Source organism: Rhinoderma darwinii, chromosome 2 (assembly GCF_050947455.1).
Source record: "Rhinoderma darwinii isolate aRhiDar2 chromosome 2, aRhiDar2.hap1, whole genome shotgun sequence".
In the NCBI taxonomy this organism is placed as follows: domain Eukaryota; kingdom Metazoa; phylum Chordata; class Amphibia; order Anura; family Rhinodermatidae; genus Rhinoderma; species Rhinoderma darwinii.
In genome coordinates, this window is record NC_134688.1 from 351,245,469 (window position 1) to 351,272,482 (window position 27,014).

The window sequence follows — 27,014 nt, forward strand, 5'->3', positions numbered from 1 at the left end:
TAAACAGAAAAGCACCACGTGCTTTTCTGTTTACAAACATCCGAACGGAGTGTCTTACACATGAGCGAACCGACCTTTACCGGGTTCGGCCGAACTCGTTTTGACCGAACCCGGCAGGAGACAGTCACTGTGCAGGGTGCTGAAAGAGTTAAACTGGTTCAGCACCCTGGACAGTGACTTCCGATTCCAATATACATGAACGTGTAAAAAAAAAAAAAAGTTCTGACTTACCGATAACTCCCGGCTTCTTCCTCCAGTCTGACCTCCCGGGATGACAATTCAGTCCAAGTGACAGCTGCAGCCAATCACAAGCCAAGCACAGGCTGCAGCGGTCACATGGACTGCCGCGTCATCCAGGGAGGTGGGGCCAGATGTCAAGAGAGGCGCGTCACCAAGGACGCGTCACCAAGGACGCGTCACCAAGGCAACGGCCGGGATGTTCTCGGTAAGTACGAACCTCTTTTTTTTTAAACAGGTTACTCGATATGGTGATCGGAATTCACTGTCGAGGGTGCTGAAAGAGTTACTGCCGATCAGTTAACTCTTTCAGCACCATGGACAGTGACTGACGTCGACTAGCCTCATCTCTATGATGGCGGCTGCGCGAAAATCACGCAGCCGCGCATCATACACGGATGACACACGGAGCTGTCAAGTGCCTTTTGCGCACGCAAAACGTTGCGTTTTTTGCGCGCGCAAAACGCACACGCTCGTGTAAATGAGGCCTGAGGGGTATACTTTCCAAAATGGAGTCACTTCTCAGGGGTTTCTACTGTACTAGTACCTCAAGGGCTCTGCAAATGTGACATAGCACCCAAAAAACAATCAACCAAAATCTACATGCCAAGTAGCACTCCTGCCATTCTGAGCCCTGCCGTGTGTCCAAACAGCAGTTTATGACCACTTATGGGGTATTGCCGTACTCAGGAGAAATTGCTTTACAATTATTGGGGCACTTTTTCTCCTTTATTCCTTGAAAAAATATGAGCTAAAACTAAATTTTATTAGAAAATATTTTGATTTTCAATTTCACGGCATAATTCCCATAAATTCTGCAAAAACCGTGTGGGGTCAAAATGTTAACTATACCCCTAGAAATATTCCTTGAGGGGTGTAGTTTCCAAAATGGGTCACTTTTGGGGGTTTACGCTGTTTTGGTCCCTCCAGGGCATTGCAAACACGATATGACGCTGAAAACTATTCCAGCAAAATCTGCTCTCCAAAATCAAAATGGTGCTCCTTCCCTTGTGAGCCCTGCCGTGGGTCCAAACAGCAGTTTATTAACACATATGGGGCATTGCCGTAATCGGGAGAAGATGCTTTACAAATGTCGGGGTGCTTTTTCTCATTTATTCCTTGTAAAAATTAAAAGTTTCTACGTTTTTATTTTAAAAAAAAGTATATTTTCATTTTTACAGACTAATACCAATAAGTTTAGTAAAGAAACTGTGGGGTCAATATGCTAACTATACCTCTAGATAAGTTTCTTGAGGGGTGTAGTTTCCAAAATGGGGTCACTTTTGGGGGGTTTTCACTGTTTTGGCATCACAAGACCTCTTCAAACCTGACATGGTGCATAAAATATATTCTAAAAAAAAAGCGGCCCCAACATCCACTAGGTGCACATTTGCTTCTAAGGCCTGTGCTTCAGTCCAGTAGCGCATTAGGGCCACATGTGGGATATTTCTAAAAACTGCCGTATCTGGGCACTAAATATAGAGTTGAATTTCTCTGGTAAAACTTTCTGTGTTAAAGAAAAAAATGTATTACCAATGAATTTTGGCAACAAAAAATTAAAATTTTCCCCTCTACTTTGCTTTAATTCCTGTGAAACGCCTAAAGGGTTAAGAAACGTTCTGAATGCTTTGAGGGGGTCTAGTTTTTAAAATGGGGTGATTTATGGGGTCTATCTAATATATAAGGCCACTTCAGAACTGAACTGGTCTCTGAAAAAATCGCCTTTTGAAATTTTCTTGAAAATGTGAGAAATTGCTGGTAAAGTTCTAAGCCTTGTAACGTCCTAGAAAAATAAAAGGACTTTTAAAAAACTATGCAAACATAAAGTAGACATACGGGAGATGTTAACTAGTAACTGTTTTGTGTGGTATTACTATCTGTCTTACAAGCAAATACATTTAAATTTAGAAAAATGCAAATTTTTGCAAATTTTCTCTGAATTTATTGACCACATTTTGCCACTAACATAAAGTACATTGTGTCACGAGAAAAAAAAATCTCAGAATCGCTTGGATACATAAAAGCATTCCAGAGTTATTACCACATAAAGTGACACGTCAGATTTGAAAAAATTGACTGTGTCCTTAAAGAGACTCTGTCACCACATTATAAGTGGCCTTTCTCCTACATAATGTGATCAGCGGTGTAATGTAGATTACATCAGTGTTTTTTATTCCGAAAAATTATCATTTTTTGACGGTTATGACCTATTTTAGCTTTATGCTAATGACTTTCTTCATAGACAACTGGGCGTGTTTTACTTTTTGACCGACTGGGCGTTGTGGAGAGAAGTGTATGACGCTGACCAATCAGCATCATACACTTCTCTCCATTCATTTACACAGCACATAGTGATCTAGCTAGATCACTACATGCAGTCACTTACTCACATATTATCGTTACTGAAGTGTCCTGACAGTGAATAGACATCACTACCAACCAGGACGTGATGTCTATTCAGAATCCTGACACTTCGGTAATGTTTGTGTGAGATTTACAACACAGCAAGCGTAATCTCGTGAGATTACGCTTGCCTTGCTGTAAGGCTGGGTTCACACTGAGTTTTTTTGCAGGAGGAAAATCTGCCTCAAAATTCCATTTGGAATTTTGAGGCAGATTTTCCTCTGCCTGCACGTCGATTTTCGTGGCGTTTTTCACCCGCGGCCATTGAGTGCCGCGGGCATAAAATGTTGCAAAATATGCTTTCTCTGCCTCCCATTGATGTCAATGGGAGGTCAGAGGCGTAAAAGCCCGAATATAGGGCATGTCCATTCTTTTTCCCGCGAGCCGGTTTTTCAGCCCGCGGGAAAAAAACGCCTCCGCCTCCCATTGAAATCAGTGGGAGGCATTTTCGGCCGTTTTTTGCGGTGCGGTTTCCGCATCTAAAAACTCGTCGAAAAACTCTGTGTGAACTCCTCCTAAATCTCACACAAAGGTTACTGAAGTGTCAGGATTCTGAATAGACATCGCGTACTGGCTGGTAGTGATGTCTATTCACTGTCAGGACACTTCAGTAACGTTAATATGTGAGTAAGTGACTGCACATAGTGATCTAGCTAGATCACTATGTGCTGTGTAAATGAATGGAGAGAAGTGTATGACGCTGATTGGTCACTGATTGGTCAGCGTCATACACTTCTCTCCACAACGCCCACTTGGTCAAAAAGTAAAAACACGCCCAGTTGGTAAAAAGCAAAAACACGCCCAGTTGTCCATTAAGAAAGTCATTAGCATAAAGCTAAAATAGGTCATAACTCCGTCAAAAATTATCGTTTTCCTAAATAAAAAACACTGCTGTAATCTACATTACAGCGCCGATCACATTATGTACCAGATAGGCCACTTATAATGTGGTGACAGAGCTAAAGAAGTTTTCCCATAATCAATATTTATCACCTATGCACAGGATAGGTGATAAATATCTGATCGTTGTGGTCCAATCATAATTTCTATGGGGATGCGGAAGATAGCAGAGCGGCAGCCCTATAGAAATGAATGGATTCCTATGGGGCTCCCAGGAACGTCAAGGTAAGTCGGTTCTCGTGATCTATAGGGGTCCCAGCAGTCAGACCCCCACCGATCAGATATTTATCAGCTGCCTGTGGCTAGGTGATAAATAACGATTATGGGAAAACCCCTTTAAATAATAAGTCCCAATGTATGCCTGTCTGTGAGCATTATGTGACACGAATTTGAGGAATATGGCAGACAGACAAATAAAAGCGACTATTTTTTAAATAACGCTCCATCCGATGCCCTCAGGTTTACCAGCCTGTATTTAGCCACAATTCACACCCTTACACAAGTCAATTGAGGTGCAATGTATGGAACATTAGACATGTTCATTACAGCGTGGTGTGCAGCCGCCATGTAACAGCAGCAGACATACACAGAACCTGTACGGACATTTACACACAGAGGAGATGAGCAATGCCGCCTGCTGTGTGCTCCTATAGTGCCCTGACTCATGCTGTGAGGAACAGAGCGGCGGGCAGCGCAGGCCTCCTCACTCGCTAGGTGTGTCCTGTAGCCCTGAGCCAAATGACGTCACCCATACCTGAGCCAGGCAGCCGGGCAGGAAGGGGAGCGCAGTCATTAGCACAGGAATCGCAGGGAGAAGGAGGGTCTAGGGCAAAAGGGGGTCAGATCCGGGGGCTCCTCATTGATTCCCCCATTGTCATTTAATCATTCGTTACCTACGAGCCGCTAGTAGCCGGAGATCTACTGTGTGGAGCCAGGTGGAGGTAAGACGCGGCATTTCCTGGTTGCAAATGTTGGTGGTTTCCTGGGATCGCTCCTGTGTTACCGATCAGCTGCCATATTGCAGTTTCAGCGCAACTACTCATCATTTTGAGTGTTTGCTATTCGGATTTTCTATTGATTATATACAGATCCCCTGCTTTACTTCTACCAGGTCACGTGATGGAGGTTTTCCTATATATCTGTCCATGACTTGTGTTTGTATTATAATAATAATCTTGATCTAATGCCAATAGCCCGCAGTGCTGGGGTAAATAGGTTTTTTGATCTTTATAATTGTATCAGGCTGGGGGATATGTTGTACACACAGTCCTCTGACCTGGAGCATAATAAACTTTAGGATCATGTTGTAAAACAAATCACCTCACACCCCTGTGTTTTCACTGGCCACTTATAGACTTTTTCCTTTTCACTTTGCATGGCGTTGTTTGGGTAAAGATATTTGTAGTAATGCAAAATCCATTTTGTATGATGTTGGTGTTAGTTAGATCCTGTGCCAGCTGTGGCATTTACTGGTGCCCACATACCCTTTTTGTTTTTTGAAGGTTTAGGGTACGTCACAGCGTAAACACTGCAGAATTTCCAGGTGGACATTCCGCAGCGTATTACAGTAGCAGCAAATCTCATCCACGCCCTGCGGGAAAAAACATGCAGAAAATGTGGGGAAATTGAATTGCGGTGCGGATTCTCAATCTGCAAAAATGTCAGCACTAAAATTCTGCAGTTGGTATGCTGTGTGTGAACATACCCATAAAATATGGGAAACCCTTTCTAAGGGAAAGTTTTGCTGCTGAGACCCCCTCCCCCTTCATGACCCCAAACAGCTGAATGAATAGTGTCCGCTATCATTTACACTAAAAAGTAATTTCTAATGAACGTCCTTTTGGCATTGAGTACCCAAGCCGAGATCTCAAACTATGGGTGGATGGGTATGGTGTGTTTTACACAAACACGTTCGTATAACTGGCTGACTGTGTACATAGAGCTCAATGGGAAAGATTTATCAAAACAAGTGTAAAGAAAAAATGGAGCATTTGTCCTTAGCAACCAATCAGAATCCAGCTCTCGTTTTTTAGAGGTCCTTTTGAAAATGAAAGAAACATTCTGATTGGTTGCTATGGCCAATGGCTCCATTTTTCTTTTGCACTAGTTTTGATAAATCCCTGCCAATGTATGCTGCATTTCAACAATAGTGTGTCGAAAACCCACAGTCCACAGCAGGGACCACTATAGGCTATATGACCATTGTTACTAGACTGAAAGCTTTAACTGAAATACCTGTAACCAGTAATTTCATGAACTTTTTATAGTAATGTGTAACATGACCCTAGAAAAATCCATATGATTACTCAAACTTTGTGATATTTTAAGGCCTTGTGTGGATCACAGTCGTTGAACATATGATTGTGTTTGTACATCTTAGGGTATGTTCACACGACAGCGCAAAATACGTCTGAAATTACGGAGCTGTTTTCAGGCGAAAACAGCTTCTGAATTTCAGGCGTAATTGCTCGTACTCGCGTTTTTCGCGGCGTCCATTAAGGTTGTAATTGGAGCTGTTTTTCAATGGAGTCAATGAAAAACGGCTCCAATTACGTCCCAAGAAGTGTCCTGCACTTCTTTTGACAAGCCGTCTTTTTTGACAGCGACGCGTAAAATGACAAGTCGTCGGCACAGTACATCGTAAAACCCATTGAATGTAATGGGCAGATGTTTGTCGGCGTAATGGTGCCGTTTTTTCAGATGTAATTACGCCCGAATTAAGTCTGAAACTTGGTCGTGTGAACATACCCTAAAAGGGAAAATGGGCATTGGGTAAGGTCCATGGGGTGAAGACTCTGGTATTCTATCAAAGGGTCCAAGATTGGATATGCAGAAGGGAAAGAAAATGGTATACTTCAAAATGTATGACTCCTGTGGAAATTTAATTTTACTATTCATTTGAACAAAAATATTAATAGTTTATTTGAGGCCGTTACCTTTAAAGGGTTATCCGGGTTTTAAAAAAGGATGGCCTATCTTTCGGATAGCCCATCGATATTAAATTGGTGGTGGTCCAACTGTTGGCACCCCCGCTGATCAGCTATTTGAAGAGGCCAGGGCGCTCATACGAGCGCCGCAGCCTCTTCATTGTTCACATGGTGGTTCTCTCATTTCGTATTTGCACGCGCCGTTACATTTGTAGCGGCTGTGCAAGGTATTGCACCACTGTCCCATTCACTTTGAGCGCTGCCGCCCCTTCAAACAGCTGATCGGCAGGTGTGCCGACAGTCGGACCCCCACCGATGTAATATTGATGGACTACCCTGAGGATAGGCCATAAATTTTAATAACCCAGATAGCCCTTTTAAGGTTACACTTATCAACCGGCAAAGTGTTACACGTGTAGATTTGACATAGCATTATTATGAAGTATACATTAGAAAAGCGCACTATTATTATTATTATTATTTCAGTTACTTATATAGCGCCAACATATTACGCAGCGCTGTACAGAGTTCCTTTTTTTTTTTTTTTTTTTTTTTTACTGTCCCCATTGGTGCTCACAATCTAAATTCCCTATTGGTATGTGAAAATGATAGTTAAAGGGGTAGTCCGGGATTGGAAAAACATGGCTGCTATCTTTCAAAAAAAAAAAAGTGTCACACCTGTCCACAGGTTGTGTGTGGTATTGCAGCTCACCTGACTACAAAAGAAGTCAGGCCACATCATATATATGAATCTGCATTCGTAATGACTACTTCATTTTACAGCGTAGATCTACCCTGTTTTGTTAACAAGTGTATTTTGTGGTATGATGTATTATTATTTTATTTGGTTGTCTACATTTAGGCTGTGTTCACACATTGCAGTGGGTTTTTGTTGTGCAACTCCGGGTGGACCACTGCTCGGTCCATGCATAAGAAGCTTCTACATTTAAATGATAAAGGGAGAGATTCCAGTCTAGTTTGTTAGGCCTCATGCACACTTCCGTGTGCTGTTGAACGGCCGCTAATGACGATTCCGTGAATCACAGACCGCACACGGATGGCGTCCGTGTGCAGTCCGTTGTTTCATGGACCAAATCAATGCAAAGGCTGAGACTGTTCCATCAAAAATGGGCAGAAGTAGTACCTGCCCTATTTTTGACGGAACGGCCGCACAGTTCCGTTAAAACAACGGAAATGTGCATGGCCCCATTGAAATGAATGTGTCAGGGTGCTATCAGTTAAAAAAATGAAGTGGGCATGAAGTGTGACTTAGTCCCTCTACTTTCTTGCATATATTTGGTTTCTATTCTCTAGGTCCCTTTCACACGGTCTTCCCTGTGTGTTTGACCTATGCGTCAGTTCACACTGTGTCTTCCCCGTGCGTTTGACCTATGCGTCAGTTCACACTGTCTTCACTGCGTTTTACCTATGCGTCCGTTCACGCTGTGTCTTCCCTGTGCGTTTGACCTATGCATCGGGAAAGCTCCCAGCGCAAACTTCAAACGCAACCATAGACTTCCATTATACAGACAGGCCAAAAGAGTTTTCTTTTGGCCTCCGTAGTAGACTACGCTATTCTATCCAGAGGCATCCATGACAAAAAATTCCTTTTTTTTTTTAACATGGTAGCATACAGGTGACGTATGCTGCTGACAGGCATCCATTACACAGATAGTTTGTGAGCTTTTCATGACATATCTGTTAAATGGATACTATGATAGCCTATGGGTGACGGATGCCTAACAGTGGCATCTGTCACCCATAGACTATGATGGTATCCGTTTAACAATACATTTTAAAAAGTGTCATGAGAATTTATGACGTATTTGTTGAACGGATACCATTATAGTCAATGGGTGACTCCATTTAAAGAGGCTCTGTCACCACATTGTAAGTGCCCTATCTTGTACAGAATGTGATCTGCGCTGTAATGTAGATTACAGCAATGTTTTTTATTTAGCAAAACGATCTATTTTCACCAAGTTATGACCTATTTTAGATTTATGCTAATGTCTTTCTCAATAGGCAACTGGGCGTGTTTTTTCACTTTTGACCAAGTGGGTGTTGGGGAGAGAAGTGTATGACGCTGACCAATCAGCGTCATACACTTCTCTCCATTCATTTACTCTGCACATAGTGATCCTGCATTGTTCACTATGTGCAGTCACATACACCCACATTAACGTTACTGAAGTGTCTTGACAGTAAATAGACATCACGTCCAACCAGGACGGGATGTCTATTCACACTCCCAACACTTCAGTAACATTAATGTGGGTGTATGTGACTGCACATAGTGAACAATGCAGGATCACTATGTGCAGAGTAAATGAATGGAGAGAAGTGTATGACGCTGATTGGTCACTGTCATACACTTCTCTCCACAACGCCCACTTGGTTAAAAGTAAAAACACGCCCAGTTGCCTATTGAGAAAGACATTAGCATAAATCTAAAATAGGTCATAACTTGGTGAAAATAGATCGTTTTTCTAAATAAAAACCACTGCTGTAATCTACATTACAGCACCGATCACATTATGTACAAGACACTTATAATCTGGTGACAGAGCCTCTTTAACATACTTCAAGGGTATAAATCACATGGTGACCACTAAACGCAGTGTAACGAGAGCCTTACCTGCATAAGGTCACCACATAACTATGTCCTTTAAGGCTGGGTTCACACGACCTATTTTCAGACGTAAACGAGGCGTATTATGCCTCGTTTTACGTCTGAAAATAAGGCTACAATACGTCGGCAAACATCTGCCCATTCATTTGAATGGGTTTGCCGACGTACTGTGCAGACGACCTGTCATTTACGTATCGTCGTTTGACAGCTGTCAAACGACGACGCGTAAAAATACAGCCTTAAATTTCATTTGTCTTCACTAAACTTTGAAGCAGGACAGCCTGACTCAAGAGGCAAGGACTTTCCATTTTTTTAGACTTTAAAACAAAGTTATATAGGAGTGTAAACAACCGTAATCTAGAAATAAGACTTTAATTATTGCTAACTATTGCAATCTTATGACCGGTTACACAGAACTTTGGCCAGATGTTAGTTTAAAGTCTATATAGAAATATGAGAATGCATACATAATATATAGGGGAGAATTTATTAAGACTTGTTTCATACACCAGTCTTAATAGAAAGAAAAGTTAGAGTAAACTGCGACACATTTATTAAGATGCGAAAGCCTCATAATAAATGTGTCAAGTTTCAGCCGGAATCTCGCGCCATACATCCCTTACACAGTTCCTATAAAATAAAAAACACGCATACTCACCTCACCTTTTCTCTCCTCCATCACCGCTTATACAAAGTCCTGATGCCGAGCAGCACTACAAAGTCATCGGCGCTGCATTGCATACAACTTCCTGATGCTGCCAGTACGTTGTATAAGGCGCTGTTGCAATGAGGGAGCCAGAGGTGAGTATAATTTTTTTTCTTAATGTCCAATGGGGAGGGTGGGGGAAGTCTAATCAGGGAGGGGCAATGTAGGGGCCAGCACGGGCTTTTACCTTGCTACGCCCCATAGAGGGAAATCTCAGCTGGGAACGGGCATAAATTTCCACTATAATTTACGCCAGTTTTCTGGCGGAAATTATAATAAATTTGTCCGGCCTCGGCGGTCACACCTCCTTCCCACAAAAGTGGTGGAAAAGACCAAATTGTGACTTTTTGGCCATTTTGCAACATTTCGAAGCTAGAAAACTAGCGTAGAAATGTTGATAAATTACCTCCATAGCACTTTGATTTTTGGCGTTTTTGTGGTCAGTGTTCTAGGTCTGGCTTTTTTTCCCCCTGGAATTTTCTTCTATAGAACTTTAAACACTTCAGGAAAAACGCATGTAAAAAATGACACTAAATAAAACGCCACCAAAAACACATTAAAAAAGCACTTAAAACACCTGCTGTTTTTTCAACATTTCTTTTTTGTGTTTTAAAAATACAAGTGTGTGAAGGAAGGTGTGAAACCTAAAAAAAAACAAAAACCCACACATACAGACATGTAATCAGGCAGCACAATAGCTGCACCACAGTAGCTATAAAAGAAAAATGTTACCCGTGAAAAATTATAGTAGGTGTAAAGTGCAGGTAACAGAATGAAAAGTTCTGTAGAAAAGAGATGAAAGGTCGAGAAGTTTGTCTGTCTTTTGATGTTTTCGACTAGTAGATGGAAGGCAAACCGTAATTAACTGTATTTACAACACTTCAATAGCCCTAAACCCCAAATAAATAACAGGAAAAAATACATAGATCTTTATCAAAAGACTTAGGGTATGTGCACGCGTAGTGACCAAAAACGTCTGAAAATACAGAGCTGTTTTCAAGGGAAAACAGCCCCTGCTTTTCAGACGTTTTTTGAGCAACTCGCGTTTTTCGCAGCGTTTTTTACGTCTGTTTTTGGAGCTGTTTTCATTGGAGTCTATGAGAAAACAGCTCCAAAAACGTCAAAAGAAGTGCAGGACACTTCTTTGGACGTTTTTGGAGCTGTTTTCTCATAGACTCCAATGAAAACAGCTCCAAAAACAGACGTAAAAAACGCAGTGAAAAATGCAGCGAAAAACGCGAGTTGCTCAAAAAACGTCTGAAAAGCAGGGGCTGTTTTCCCTTGAAAACAGCTCTGTATTTTCAGACGTTTTTGGTCACTACGCGTGCACATACCCTAAGTCTTTTGATAAAGATCTATGTATTTTTTCCTGTTATTTATTTGGGGTTTAGGGCTATTGAAGTGTTGTAAATACAGTTAATTACGGTTTGCCTTCCATCTACTAGTCGAAAACATCAAAAGACAGACAAACTTCTCGACCTTTCATCTCTTTTCTACAGAACTTTTCATTCTGTTACCTGCACTTTACACCTACTATAATTTTTCACGGGTAACATTTTTCTTTTATAGCTACTGTGGTGCAGCTATTGTGCTGCCTGATTACATGTCTGTATGTGTGGGTTTTTGTTTTTTTTTAGGTTTCACACCTTCCTTCACACACTTGTATTTTTAAAACACAAAAAAGAAATGTTGAAAAAACAGCAGGTGTTTTAAGTGCTTTTTTAATGTGTTTTTGGTGGCGTTTTATTTAGTGTCATTTTTTACATGCGTTTTTCCTGAAGTGTTTAAAGTTCTATAGAAGAAAATTCCAGGGGGGAAAAAAAGCCAGACCTAGAACACTGACCACAAAAACGCCAAAAATCAAAGTGCTATGGAGGTAATTTATCAACATTTCTACGCTAGTTTTCTAGCTTCGAAATGTTGCAAAATGGCCAAAAAGTCACAATTTGGTCTTTTCCACCACTTTTGTGGGAAGGAGGTGTGACCGCCGAGGCCGGACAAATTTATTATAATTTCCGCCAGAAAACTGGCGTAAATTATAGTGGAAATTTATGCCCGTTCCCAGCTGAGATTTCCCTCTATGGGGCGTAGCAAGGTAAAAGCCCGTGCTGGCCCCTACATTGCCCCTCCCTGATTAGACTTCCCCCACCCTCCCCATTGGACATTAAGAAAAAAAATTATACTCACCTCTGGCTCCCTCATTGCAACAGCGCCTTATACAACGTACTGGCAGCGTCAGGAAGTTGTATGCAATGCAGCGCCGATGACTTTGTAGTGCTGCTCGGCATCAGGACTTTGTATAAGCGGTGATGGAGGAGAGAAAAGGTGAGGTGAGTATGCGTGTTTTTTATTTTATAGGAACTGTGTAAGGGATGTATGGCGCGAGATTCCGGCTGAAACTTGACACATTTATTATGAGGCTTTCGCATCTTAATAAATGTGTCGCAGTTTACTCTAACTTTTCTTTCTATTAAGACTGGTGTATGAAACAAGTCTTAATAAATTCTCCCCTATATATTATGTATGCATTCTCATATTTCTATATAGACTTTAAACTAACATCTGGCCAAAGTTCTGTGTAACCGGTCATAAGATTGCAATAGTTAGCAATAATTAAAGTCTTATTTCTAGATTACGGTTGTTTACACTCCTATATAACTTTGTTTTAAAGTCTAAAAAAATGGAAAGTCCTTGCCTCTTGAGTCAGGCTGTCCTGCTTCAAAGTTTAGTGAAGACAAATGAAATTTAATAAGATTGTATGAGGTTAATAAAAAAGTTTTTAAAAAAAAATCTGTAGCCAGCCCCACTCTGGTATGGCAGCTTCAAATGAAAGGGGCGGAGATGCAATAACACACTGCCAGTGTAAAAGATTGGCACGGTTTCTGGAAAAAAGCAGAGAATCTTTTTCTAATCTTGTACATTGCTTTTAAAGGGGTATTCCCATCATAAACATTTGACATATCCACTGGGAGCCTCACCTATCGAGAGTATTCGGGTCCCATGAGCCCCCTCTTTGCCGGTTCAGGCTGGCCGCTCTCACCGTATAAGTCAATGGAAGAGGTGGCCTCGTTATTAAAGTCTGTGGGAGATACAGGTGTCTGGTATTTCATTGCTTGGTATTTAGACCTATTTTATGTCTGAGAGGGCAAAGTCATCTAATAGATGTTCCGGAATTCATGACCCAGCTAAATATTTGTCCAGTGACAAAGATGAAAGGCAGCAGTAAATGATGGGCCTACTTTAGCTGAAGCAGAATTAATCAGCAGGAGACATACATTATAATCTATTCTTAGTTGACCTTAATAGCTTGTGCGTTCCACTGGAGGAATTCCGACTCCACAGACAGTAAACAAAGGACTTTCTTGACAGCAAACGTCTCATTATCGGTTTCTTTATTACAGAAAATGGCCATGCACCCCCGTCGTGTTCGTCTAAAGCCATGGCTGGTGGCTCAGGTGGACAGCGGTATGTATCCTGGTCTTATATGGTTAGACCGAGAGACCAAGAGGTTTCAAATCCCATGGAAGCATGCAACACGTCACAGTCCTCAGCATGAAGAGGAGAACACAATCTTCAAGGTGAGTAATAGCACTACTATCTGCTAAACATGGCTGACAGAAGTATGAAGTAATCTCTACATCTAAGATACATTAGTTTGTAAAGGTGGTTGTTAAAGAGGCTCTATCACCACATTGTGTCCTATCTCCTACATAATGTGATTGGCGCTGTAATGCAGCAGTGTTTTTTATTTAGAAAAACGATCAATTTTGACCATGTTATGACCGATTTTAGATTTATGCTAATGAGTTTCTTAATGCCCAACTGGGCGTTTTTTTAGCTTTTGACCAAGTGGGAGTTGTAAGGAGAAGTCTATGACGCTGACCAGTGACCAATCAGTGTCATACACTTCTCTCCATTCATGTACTCAGCACATCGTGATCTTGCGTTGCTCACAATGTGCTGTCACATACTCCCACATTAACGTTACTGAAGTGTTTTGAGAGTGAATAGACTTCGCTTCCAGCCAGGACGTGATGTCCATTCACAATCCCGTCATTTCAGTAACGTTTGTGTGGGACTTAATCGTGAGATCACGCTGTAAATAACAGCACAGCGTAATCTCGATGTGCTGTCTGAGTAAGTGACACACAAACGTTACCGAAGTGTCGGAATTGTGAATAGACATCGCATCCTGGCAATGTCTATTGACTCAAGACACTTCAGTAACTTTAATGTGGGTGTATGTGACCGCACATCGTGATCTCGCAAGATCACGATGTCTGAGTAAATGAATGGAGAGAAGTGTATGACGCGGATTGGTCAGCGTCATACACTTCTCTCCACAACGCCCACTTGGTCAAAAGCTAAAAAACGCTCAGTTGGGCATTAAGAAAGTCATTAGCATAAAGCTAAAATAGGTCATAACTTGGTCAAATTTATCGTTTTTCTTAATTAAAACCACTGCCATTATCTATATTACAGTGCCGATCACATTGTGTAGAAGATAGGGCACTTATAATGTGGTGACAGAGCCTCTTTAAATATAAATGTTCGTTCCCTGACTTCTGCTATAAAATTACATATAACCACAATCGAAATTGCATTTGATAATGTTGGTGTATGCTCAGTAGTGTTAATGATGTAAGCATCCATCCAAAACTCGTAGTACTTACCATGTGTAAATGCAGCTTCCGGATGACATGTCGGTGTTCGTAAATACTTGCATTCCCCATCCAATAACAATTCTGCAGCTAGAATTTGGTGGTTTTAGAAATAGTTCCGTGTAAGGCTGGGTTCACACTGAGTTTTTTTTGCAGGAGGAAAATCTGCCTCAAAATTCTGTTTAGAATTTTTTTTGAGTTAGATTTTACTCTGCCTGCATGCCGATCTTCGCAGCGTTTTTCGCCCGCGGCCATTGAGCGCCGCGGGCATAAACCGGTGCGAAATACGCTTTCTCTGCCTGAAAGGTCAGAGGTGTAAATGCCCGAAGATAGGGTATGTCCCTTCTTTTTCCAATGAGTCGTTTTTTTCTGCTCGCCGGAAAAAATACGCCTCTGGTTCCCATTGAAATCAATGGGAGGCATTTTCGGCCATTTTTTTGGCGCAGTTTCCACGTAAAAAAACTTGTCAAAGAACTCTGTGGTCCATCACTGAGATTATTGTTGAAACTGGTTGTTTAAAGGGAATGTGTCACTAGAAATTGTATTTTTTATTATTATTTTCAGTTAACCCTTTAACGCTCAGTGACGTACCATTCCGTCATGGAAAGCGCTCTGTTCGCGCTCCATGACGGAATAGTACATCACAGGAGTAACGGCCATTTCGGCTGTCCTCCCGACACATACAGGAGCTGTGACAGCTGCTGTCTCGTACAGGAGCTGTCACAGCTCGTACAGCGAGGACCGATCGCTGTGTCCCCGCTGATTAACCCCTGAAAAGCCGTGTTCAATAGCGATCACGGCTTTTTAGGGGTTAAGCTGCCATCGCCGGCCTGCTACACGATAGCGGCCGGCGATGGTGACTATGGCAACCGGACACCATACAATGGCGTCCGGCTATGCCATCGACGGAAGCCTAGTGGGTCCTGACGAAGTCAGGACCCACTATGCTAGCTGTCAGTGAGTAGCTGACAGCGCTAATACACTACACTACGCATGTAGATTGACTTCAATGGGTGCGTGATGCGCGAACAATGCACAAATATAGGACAGGTCGTGAGTTTTACGCAGCGGACACATCACTGACAGTCTGCACGGCCCCATAGACTAACATAGGTCCGTGCAAGGCGCGTGAAAATCACGCGCGTTGCACGGATGTATTACATGTTCGTCTGAATAAGCCCTAACAATAAGGCCCAGTTCAGAGTTTTTGGGCCTTGATATTGACTCGGACACTGCGTCAGAATCCGCACCAAACAACTTCCAAAACCGCCTCCCATTGATTTCATCTGAAATCAATGGGAGCCAGTCGCAGAAAAAAGAAAAAGCAGCACGTCCTTTCTTTCCGCTGTTCCGCCTCTGACCTCCCATCGAAATCAATGGGAGGCAGAAAATGCATTTTTCGCTGCGTTTTTTTGTCTGCTGTCCTCAATCGCCGTGGGCAAAAAACGCGGCAAGATAGTGTGGGCAGGTCAAAATCTGCCTCAAAATTCGGTGCGCGCTTCCAGGCGGTCGCGCGGGCGGTCGCGGGTGCACGCTTGCGAGTGCGCACGCGTGGGAGTTTGCGGGTGCGCGCGGGCGGTGTTTGACGGCCCGCAGCTCAAGACATTCTTTTGGTGAAAAAAACGGGCCCCATTGCAGGGGCCTTGGTTTTTTTTTTCTACGAAAGGCAAGTCCCGGCAGTTGCCGGCCCCCCCTTTCAATTAGATTTGGCCGGGCCCCCCCACATCAGTACCCCTAATACCCCCCTGATGGCTGCCCTGGGTAGCATGATATAGTGCTGGACGGAGTACCGTTAACAGGCAGTGCCACGGTAGGGGGGCCCAGAAAATGTAGCTGTATGGGGCCCTGAAATTCCTGATGGCAGCCCTGCCTAGGACCATCTTGAAATCAGGGTTTTGATGGCTGAAGAGTAGACTGGGTGGAGAGGAAGGCTGGCCGTCAATATTAAATGTCTGAACCTGTCAATTATAATCAAGAATGCTTTAAATGGTTATCTAATAGTTACATGTTATCGAACCTTTAGTTACAGCATGTTTATATCAAGATAAACCCCATTTAACGTGTATTAGCATTCGGGAGCAGCTGTCTTGCCCGATCCTTCTGGACTGAGTGTTTACCCAGACACTATTCAACACTTATCCTCCTAATCTTTGTTTACCCTGTAAAAGTACATGGGATGAAGAAAGTGCTTGTCTAACAAACCTGCTTCTAGACACACGTTTAATCTGTAATTTGGTAACCGAAAACATCAAAGTGAGCAATTGTTTCAATGGTGACATGGATTAGTGGCACTATCAGTCTTAAAACAATGTAAACTGTTTGTACCTGAACAAAATTCATATTGTCTATCACCTTATTTGTGGGTCAGGTTAGGCTGTCCATCTACACTAGATCCGTTCTTTTCAAACTGAGGCGCCCCCTAGTTGTTGGTGAGGGTTAGGAGGGAAGGCTCTTTTGACAAGTAAATATAAGCGGCACAGTCCTTTTTCCGGTTGCACCGATATCTGGTTTAAAGCAGATCTGTCACTAGTTTAGTAATTCCCTATCTTCTGGCTAATCTAATAAACACTGTCACACTGATAATGCCAGTGAAAATTGTGTCCCAAAACGTTTATTATTTTAAAAGTTATAAGTTATGAGCTTTTTTCTAAATATGCAAATTTAGTCTTTATTAGACAACTGGGTGGTTATAGCAGCGATACTTCTGAGGTGGAGCTACCTCACAGCCTCTTACTCTGTCCTATCAGCATGAAGCCTCTTCACACAGTATGAGACGCATTCTTGAGAGAAGAGGGATAATTTCAAATAGCCATATCGCAGTTGTGGTGTCATATGAAAGAGGAGATTCTAATCTTTCATATGACACCAGGATCGCAGTTCTAGCTCTGACACAACCGGAGATATCACCAGTTGAAAACACGGTCGGGAATGGAAGCTGTATACTATATGATCACGCTGTGTTGCTGGGCAGCGAAGGGGGAGAAGCTGTATTCTGATTGGACAGCGTCATACAGAAAACATTACACCTCCCAGAGTGAAAAGAAAGAGTCCCCTCCTATTTGGCTATTAGAGCCTCATTAGCATATTTACAAAAATGCTCATAACTTTGCAAATAACAAACATCTTTGAAAAAAAAAATACACTGTAGTTATCAGCAGCAAAGTCCCTATTAGATTGGTTAGGAGATAGGGAAATAATAAACTAGTGACAGATCCTCTTTAACAACATAAGGCAGGCATCGCCTGTTCTCGCTGATGAGGCCCCAGTAGAAAAAGTTTGAGAAGCCGTGCGCTAGACTACTGTCCAAGGCTGGCCATACACAGTAGAGATGGCCAAAAAATGCCGCTAGTAATCCAAACCATCCACCAACGTCTCCCATAGGTGAACACAAGGGTTTGATTTTTAACTCTGAGTGTTGTGTACTGATGCTCCTACTTTTTGTTACAAGAGGTTACCCGACTTGTCACGGTCACTGGTGGCAGAAGGAAGCTGCTGAACTTAGAGGCTCTGTCACCAGATTATAAATGCTCTATCTCCTACATAATCTGATGGGCGCTGGAATGTAGATAACAGCAGTGGTTTTTATTTTGAAAAACAATAATTTTTGAGCAAGTTATGAGCAGTTTTAGATTTATGCTAATTCGTTTTTTAATGACCAACTGGGCGTGTTTTTACTTTTGACCAACTGGGTGTTGTAAAGAGAAGTGTATGACGCTGACCAATCAGTGACCAATCCGCATCATACACTTCTCATTGTTCCAGCCCATTGTTACAGCGCGATTGTGCAGTGAAAGAAGCTGGGCTGGAACAATGAGAAGTGTATGAAGCGGATTGGTCACTGATTGGTCAGCGTCATACACTCCTCTGTACAAAGCCCAGTTGGTAAAAAGTAAAAACACGCCCAGTTGGTCATTAAGAAATGAATTAGCATAAATTTAAAACTACTCATAACTTGCTCAAAAATGATAATTTTTCAAAATAAAAAAACCACTTATCTACATTACAGCGCCGATCACATTATGTAGGAGATAGGGCACTTATAATCTGGTGACAGAACCTCTTTTAAGCAGATCCAGCATGGCCCTAACAGTGACAATTGTTACTATATCAGGGCTGATTTACATTGTAACTGGGAGTGGTGATGGATGGGGCCCATTGGTCTTTGGCAGGCAGATCAGGTACCCTTTTTAATAATATAAAATGTTTTATTGTATTTTGACAGATAATTTTTTTATTTCATAGTTTATTATCCTTGTTTTGATTAATTTTCACAGGCGTGGGCTGTGGAGACCGGCAAATATCATGAAGGAGCAAATGATCCTGACCCAGCCAAGTGGAAAGCCCAACTGCGTTGCGCTCTTAACAAGAGTCGGGAGTTCAAGCTCATTTATGATGGCACAAAAGAGGTTCCTATGAATCCAATCAAAATCTATGAGGTCTGTGACATACCACAGTCTCAGGGATCTATCATTAACCCAGGTAAAAATGAAGATTTTCCTTTTTTTAATGTGCCAATTTATTTATTTTTTTGTAGAAAATTGTGGAATAATGCCATATTTTCTCATGACCGCTGAAAAGCAGGTGTATATACAATCTGCCTGAATACTAATCCCATTAGAAGACCGAAACCGAGAAAATTCGCTTAGAGATGTTTACTGTGTGTAAGGCCTTATTCACACTGCCGTGTTCGGTCCGTGATACGTGGACCACGTCGGCCCCGTTTCTCAGACCCAACACCGTTCAGGGAGATGGGCTCCTAGCATCATAGTTATGTATGACGCTGTGTCTCTGCCTCCCCCCGAGAATACTGTCCTGTTCTGAAACATGTTTTCTGTACTGGAAAGCAGTCCCACAGGGAAGCCGTGACTCACAGCATCATACATACGGTAACTATGATGCTAGGAATCCGGCTCCCTGAATTGTGTTCGGTCTGGGAAATGCGGCCGACATGCGGTCCATATATCACGGACCGAACATGGCTGCGTGAATAAGGCCTTAGCCATACATTTATTCTGTATGGCCAGAATTAGAGGAAGGGGGTTGTAATTACACCTAGTAGCCACTAGCATACACATGGTAGAGGACGAGAAGAAGAAAGAAGACAAAGCTGCCGAATGTTCAGTGTAACAAGATCGAGCAAATGGATGTATTGAGGCCTAAACGTCCCAAATTTGCATAGTGCAAATTTAGCCTAGATCAGAGTAAAAATGTTTGTCATTTCTGATGTCTGTTGTGCTTTACAACAGGTTCAACTGGATCTTCACCATGGAATGATGATGAATATGAAGAGGAAGATATAAACAAGTCTCAACTTCATATCCCAATCCAAGAGCCTTTCAATGGACTAACTATCAATGGTAAACGTCCACTATTTTTTTATTTTATTTTCACCTCCCTAACAATAATTATAGGCTTCGACTTGAAGACATTTGTTTTTTTTTAGTGTACCACAGGTATTTCATGTCTGCAGGAGACACCTCTCCAGATAACCAACCAAACGTGCAGGTGTATACTAATCACTTTTTATATGTATCACTCATTTATGTTTGCGCTTGTGTATATGGCTGCCTAGCTAAAGAACTTTTGCATTGGAAAAACACTACTACAGTGTCTTTTAGTGATGACCTGTAAAGCTATATAAAATGTTTAATCAGAGTTTGATGTTTTTCTACGTCTTTCATATGAGCAATTGTCCAAGTGCTGAATGGGCTATTCTATAATTCTTTTCAGACAGTGTTTTTTGTAATATGGCCACCAGTAAGAGTAAAGGAAGGGAATGGGGTATACTTGAGGCATTGAAAGTCTCTAAATATATCAGCCTGCATCATGTGTGGTACAATATACATTGTTTAGCCAGAACATTAAAATGGGCAAGTGAACATTAGAACTGATGATGGAAGAAGGTGACCTAACCTGATGAATCACGTTTTCTTTTAAATCATGTGGACAGCGGGAGTGTGATGCTATGAGTAGCCATGGATCCTGGCATTCATGTGGATGTTACTTTAACACATATCACCTACCTAAACATTGTTGCAGACTAAGGCCTCATGCACAAAGTATGGGAGCATGGACCGTAATAAGCAAAAGATAGGACATGTTCTATCTTTCACGGTGGACTTTTACGCTCTTGTGCATTGGGCCTAAGTACACCCATTCATGGCAATGGTATTCCCAAACGGCAGTGGCCTCTTTTAGCAGTTTAATTCAAACTACCACACTAAAAAAAATTTGAGGAACATGACAAAGAGTTCAAGGTATTGACTTGGCCTCCATATTCCCTAGATCTTAATCCGATATCGCATTTGTAGACGTGCTGGAATAATAAATCCGATCCATGGGGGCCCCTCCTTGTAACTTAAAGTGGTTATCCCGGTTGTTAATAATTGATGGCCTATCCTCAGGGTAGGCCATAAATATTAGATTGGTGGGGGTCCGACTGTCGGCACCCTTGTAGACCAGCTGTTTGGAGGGGCCGGGACTCTCGTACGAGCACCGCAGCTTCTTCGTTGTTTACATGGTTCTTGTTTCTGTTCGTACTTGCACGTGCCGTTACATTTGTAGCAGCCATGCAAGGTATTGCACCACTGTCCCATTCAAGTGAATTGGTTAGTGGTGCAATACCTTGCAAGGCCACTACAAATGTAACGGCGCGTGCAAGTACGAACAGAAGAAAAAAACATGTAAACAATGGCCCCTTCAAACAGTTGATTAATGAAGGTGTCAACAGTCTGAGCTCCACCACTAGGCCATCAATTTTAATAACCTGGATAACCCATTTGCAGAATCTGATGCTAATGCCTTGGTGCCAGATGCCATAGGACCCCTTCAGAGGTCTTGTGGAGTCCATGCCTGGACGGGTCAGAGCTCTTTTGGCGGCACAAGGAGAACCTACACAATATTAGGCAGGTGGTTTTAATGTTATGGCTGAACGGTGTATAGAGCACTACATAGAAAAAATATATTTATTTACACACATGATGGCGTCCAAGAGTTTGTTTTTTTTTTGTTTTCAGTAAGCTGAAATTTAAGGTTTTGAAAGACACTGAACCTTTTGGTTTCATAAAGGTTTAGTAATGTTGTCCAGCCTGTCTGTCAAGGTTTAAGAATTATGTTACAAATATGTGACCTGTATTTGCCTTTAGTAAAAACTGGAACATTTGCTATCGAAACTGCAATTTACTGGGAGTAGGATCTGTGTTTGTAGGTTACTGCTTTTAACTGTTTCTTAGTAAAAGCTAGAGACCAAGAGGCCCAATGTGTAATCCGAACTGTCTACAGTGGGGTCCGGCAGACACCATGTAGTCACTTATATGGCCAAATAACTGTTAATTTGGGCTAAGACTACATGATCGGCACGGTCTTTGCATACATAATATACATACATATATCTATTGCATCTGTTCAAACGGTTAAAACGTAAACTTAATTTTTCAGATTCTCCTATGGCCCCTGCCAGTATTGAAAGCTGTTCTCCTGAGCCAAATTGGCCAAAATCAGAGCCACAAGACATGGAAGTCCCACAGACTCCAGGATCGGTGGAGTTTTTCAATACTCCAGAGTTGTGGATTAGTTCTCTACCAAGTAAGTAAACCTTCTATGAGTGTGCCGTGTGGCATGTGTGTGGTGTTTTTATTTTTTTTCAAAAAATTTTTTTTGCTTCTGCAATAAGACATCCTTGTTTTATCATGCTGCGGTTCCAAGCTAGTTTATTTTCTTTTGCAGTGACCGATTTAGATATTCAGTTTTTGTACAGAGGGAAAGAGATGGGCCAGACAATGACTGTCAGTAACCCCCAAGGTTGTCGACTATTCTATGGAGATCTGGGTCCCATGCCCAATCAAGAAGAGCTTTTTGGTCCCACAAGTCTTGAACAGGTTCGGTTCCCTGGTCCAGAGCAACTCGTAAATGAGCGGCAGAAATTGTACACCAGCCGCCTTCTAGATGTCATGGACAGAGGCCTGATCTTAGAAGTGAGTGGACATGCCATCTATGCCATAAGACTATGCCAATGCAAGGTATACTGGACAGGACCTTGTTCTCAATCTCCGAATGCTCCGAATTTGATTGAGAGGCAGAAGAGAGTAAAACTATTTTGTTTGGAGACCTTTTTAAGTGGTAAGTAACGCATTTATTTACTTCTTTCAAAAAAAATACTGATTTGTTTTTGGCATAGAAAATTCTGTGTGACCTGTTAAGAGACTGGCTGTATTTATTCTGCAAAAGTGTTAATCTTTCTTCCAAATTCTAACTCATCCATTTTTTTATTTTTTTTTCATTTATTTACCCAAAATAGAACTTCTTACACAACAGAGAGGAAGTGGAGCTAAGCAGCCACCACATGAAATAAACTTGTGTTTTGGAGAGGAGTGGCCTGATGGTAAACCAAAGGAGCGGAAACTTATCATTGTTCAGGTGAGTTGCATTTTACTGAACAGCTCTACAGAGTTTTCATTTATTAATATGCATAATAAAAACTTTTTGGGGGTCCCTGGCAGAGCCACGCTGTCCTTATCCACCACTTAGATTGGTCCTTTAGTATATTTCAACAACTTAGGCCCCATGCAAACGACCATAGATTCGTCAGTAATTATGGACCCATTCATTTCTATGGTCTACCGACACCTTCCTGTATGTTTACGGGAAGGTGTTTGTGTCGTAGAAGGACTCCGCAAAAGATAGGACGTCCTATTTTTTGCCTTTTACTGACCGTTTTCCAATATGGGTTCTCGGCCCGCAAATGTGATTACGGGCAGGGTCGTGTGCAGGGGGCCTCGGTGTCCCCTTCATCTAAATAAGGCTGCAACAAATCAGCCATTTGTGAACATACTCTTAGGTAACAGATTTCTGCAAGGATGTCTGCAGTGGCATATACTATAAATCGTTCCTATTTCTCTGGAGAATACTATTCTGGTTTCTGTACACCCGGTCTCCAACGATGACTGCTGTAGCCTGGGATTGTCTGCAGTGTACACGTGTCAACATAACATTTCATTACTGGAAGCCGGATGTACAGAGACCAGCAGGGGACTAGGGAAGTGTTGCCATCGGAGCGCCAGAGGAGGTGAGTATAGTGTTCTTTATTTTAAACTTGTTTTAAGAATATCCGAACTTGCAGATTTTTTTTTTTCTTTTTCCCCCATTAAATTTAATGGTGAAAATCTTCTACAAATTTGTGCAGTTTTCGCAGAAGAAATTGACATACTGCAGATTTAAAAATCCGCACAGAAGGTCTATTTCTGTGCATAAAAATTCCGCACCATGTGGATGAGATTTTTTAAAATCTTAACCCCTTTGCTGCTACTGTATTCTGCAGCCGATTTGTGTCCGCAGCAAATCTGCTACGCCTTAAGGGAGTTTTACACAGGACGCTTATCGGGCAGATGAGCGTTCATATAACTCTCGTTGACGATGAGCAGACGAACGAGCAAACGCACAATCATCTGCTGGTCGTATCGTTTTAAAAAAGTTAAATATTATCGTTGTCAGCAGCGCGTCTCCCTGTGTAAATAGGGAGAAGCGCTGCTGACATGATAATAATGGATGGGGACGAGCGATCGGAGTAACGACTCCGTGTGACAGGAGCAAACGTGCGCCGATCAACTCTGTCTCGTTTATCGGCGCACGCTGCACTGGCCGCTTATCGGCTGGTGTAAAAGGGCCTTTAGGGTAGTTATAGATGGTCAGATGACTCACTGTTTTAGACTTTATTATCTGCTATGGCTAAATAAACAACAAATCTTCCGCATGTGACTATACCCTTATAAAACCAGGTAAAGACGCTTGATGTATCATAAGAAAAAACTAAGAAGCTGTCCAACAAGTATGTGTATATATAAATGAAGTGCAAAGGATAAATCTTCTAAGTGTTTTGATAATTATAGTATGCACGAATAAATGTATTTTCGTTGAGATGTACTTTGACAATGCTGCAGTAGTTGCTTTGTGTGTGAAACTCCGGAACACCGCAACCTGTACAATCGTTCCGAGATATCCTAGGTGTGTTCCATTGCAACTGCATGTTTCTGCTTAAAGGGGTTTTCCTTCCACTGTTCGAGTTCCCTGCCGCATCTTCATTTACATTCCTGTGTGATGACCTTTAAGGGCAGCTCATGTGAAACGTCATCACACAGGAATGTAAACCGACGCATCATATGTGATGTGTTCATTATAGCCAATTACATGCACAAAATTAAAAAATGATGCAGGAATAATCATAAATGTTCCAGCTAGCCCGTAACATAGCATCTGTTCCAAACAATGATCTTTTAGTATTTATTGCATTGCCAGCAGTGGAACCTTTTGTGTATGTGCTTTCCTATGGCGGCAAAGTTGTGACTTCACAATATGCAAAAATATATTTATTTAAAATTTATTTATTTTTTTTGGATGGCAGATTATTCCAGTGGTGGCCCGGATGATTCTGGAGATGTTTTCTGGAGAGGTCACCCGCTCCTTTGAAAGTGGAAGTGTTCGTCTGCAGATTTCTGTTCCTGATATCAAAGACAACATTGTTGCCCATCTCAAACAGCTTTACCGCCTTTTACAGAACCACCAGGGTCCAGATGGCTGGCCAATCATGCAGCACCCAAACATGCACCAACAGAATCTGCAACAAGCAACTTTGCATGCACCAAATCTGCAGCCACCAAGTCTTCATATGGCTCAGGCACTACAAGCTCAGTGATCTCGTGTGTAAGTAACTTGTAGGACCTAAAGGACTGTCCGAGAAGAATTGCAGCTGGGCTATCGGCGTATAGAGTACTCTGACCCTAGTTTGTGGCCTAATGGATATTCTGTAGCAGCCATTTTAACCCTGGAGAAGATCAGGGAGTCTGTAAATGAATAGAGCCACAACGTGTCTTTTTATTTGCCTGTGCACAAGTCACTTAGAATGCTTATAATAGCATATTTTCAAAATATCTACATATTATACAGGTTTTTTATTTTTCTTGTAAATGTTCTAACTCCCCCCCCCCCCCCTGCCCCCATAACAAGCATCAGTGTGTGAGTATATATGTATGTGTGTGTGTATATATATATATATATATATATATATATATATATCTATCTCACTCACTCAAGTGCCTCGAGAAAGCTGGAATTTCTATGGCGTATCCAACAATATTCATTCTGCAGCAGATTCTAGCAACCTTGTAGTAGTCAACACTTATTTATCATTTTAATGTGTCATAAGCAGTTATCATTTTAAACTAGTGAAATATCCAAACAAAGCATCTATTTTATTATCATATTCACCGTTGTCAGTACAAGCTTGGCTGCAGAATAGGCTTTTGTACAAAATTTCTTCTTAAAATACTACTTTTTAGTTGTGTTTTTTTTATTTTTTTTTATTTTGTAAAAAGTAAATTTTCTTATTGCAAATTGAGATGTGTGATTTGTATTTCTCTCCATTAATACCTGGTGTGTGCACATGTGAAGCAGTATGTCAAGTGCAAACGTTTCACAAATTCTGTTAGTGGAAACCATATGGCTACCATTACCGTTCCCATACAGATTTTAACCACTGAATAGAAATCCGCACAAAGTAATTTTTTTTTCTTTTAGGTGGAATTATTCTCTATTTACATTATTCTGCCCCCTTGGTTGTAAATCTAGTTATATCATATTTGTATAGTTAGAAAGCCGATTTTTTTCTAGACTAGAGTTATGGCAACATTGCAAATCATGAAACATTTCAAAGTATCTGCAGCAATAGGACAAACCACCATTGACTGTTGGACTGCACTGCATTGAGTGCACATGACTTGAAAAGAAATGCATTACGACATGTTAAGTCGCTGCCGGCAACGACTGCTCGCTGGCTGTCTGTCTTGCAGCCATAAATCAACACTTGTTAATATTTGGTAGGGTTGATCTTCAATAAAACCCTATTATCTTTATGAGTGTGAGTAATACAATGGAAGAGGCTAGAGATATATCTAAACTTTATAGATAAAAAAAAAATCCGAGCTATACGAAAAATGTTTTTACAAGAGGGGTGCAGCCATTGTTGCACTCTACAGATCTGTTAGGGATCAGAATTGCTTTCATGAATGCTTCTGTGTTTTAAATGGCTGTAAGTGCCCTGTCTATGTGATAGGTCTGCATGAACCAGGCTTCAGTTTTTGTGGAGAGCAGCACAGGGCTGTCCTTTTTTACTATATAGAGCTCGCTCAAGGACACCGGGCACGTTGATGAACAAATCTCTGTCAGAACAAGCCTCTTGCCAAAAATGGAGTGCTTTGCACAATACTATACCAAGCTTCTTGAAGTTAGAAGTAGGGTTGCCTTACCCCAGCATAGGAAGATTTCAGGAGGCCTCCACCTGTTGGCTTGGCAATCCCAGTTCCAGTATTTCTTTCTCCGCACTACCTGTTCATAAATACCTAATACTAATCTGCTTCTAGCACAAAGTGTGCTCCTTTTATTACTTGCTCCGTTGGCTAGTGGCCCAGCACACACTGAGATTGATACTACCGACTAATACATATTGATTGAAGTAGAATAAATTTTGATGCTGCAATTCAGCTAAATTAATGGACGTT

The 27,014-nt window shown here is 41.7% G+C and overlaps 1 protein-coding gene across 1 annotated transcript; it reads left to right on the forward strand.

Moving 5' to 3' along the window:
• Positions 1-4,121: 4,121 nt before the first annotated feature.
• Positions 4,122-25,594, forward strand: IRF6 (interferon regulatory factor 6). The gene is made up of 8 exons (XM_075850696.1): positions 4,122-4,481; positions 13,207-13,383; positions 18,741-18,945; positions 19,713-19,823; positions 21,904-22,050; positions 22,192-22,584; positions 22,763-22,881; positions 24,863-25,594. The coding sequence occupies exons 2-8, from the start codon at positions 13,210-13,212 to the stop codon at positions 25,151-25,153; spliced, it is 1,440 nt and encodes a 479-aa protein (XP_075706811.1). The 5' UTR covers positions 4,122-4,481; positions 13,207-13,209; the 3' UTR covers positions 25,154-25,594.
• The last annotated feature ends 1,420 nt before the right edge of the window (positions 25,595-27,014 follow it).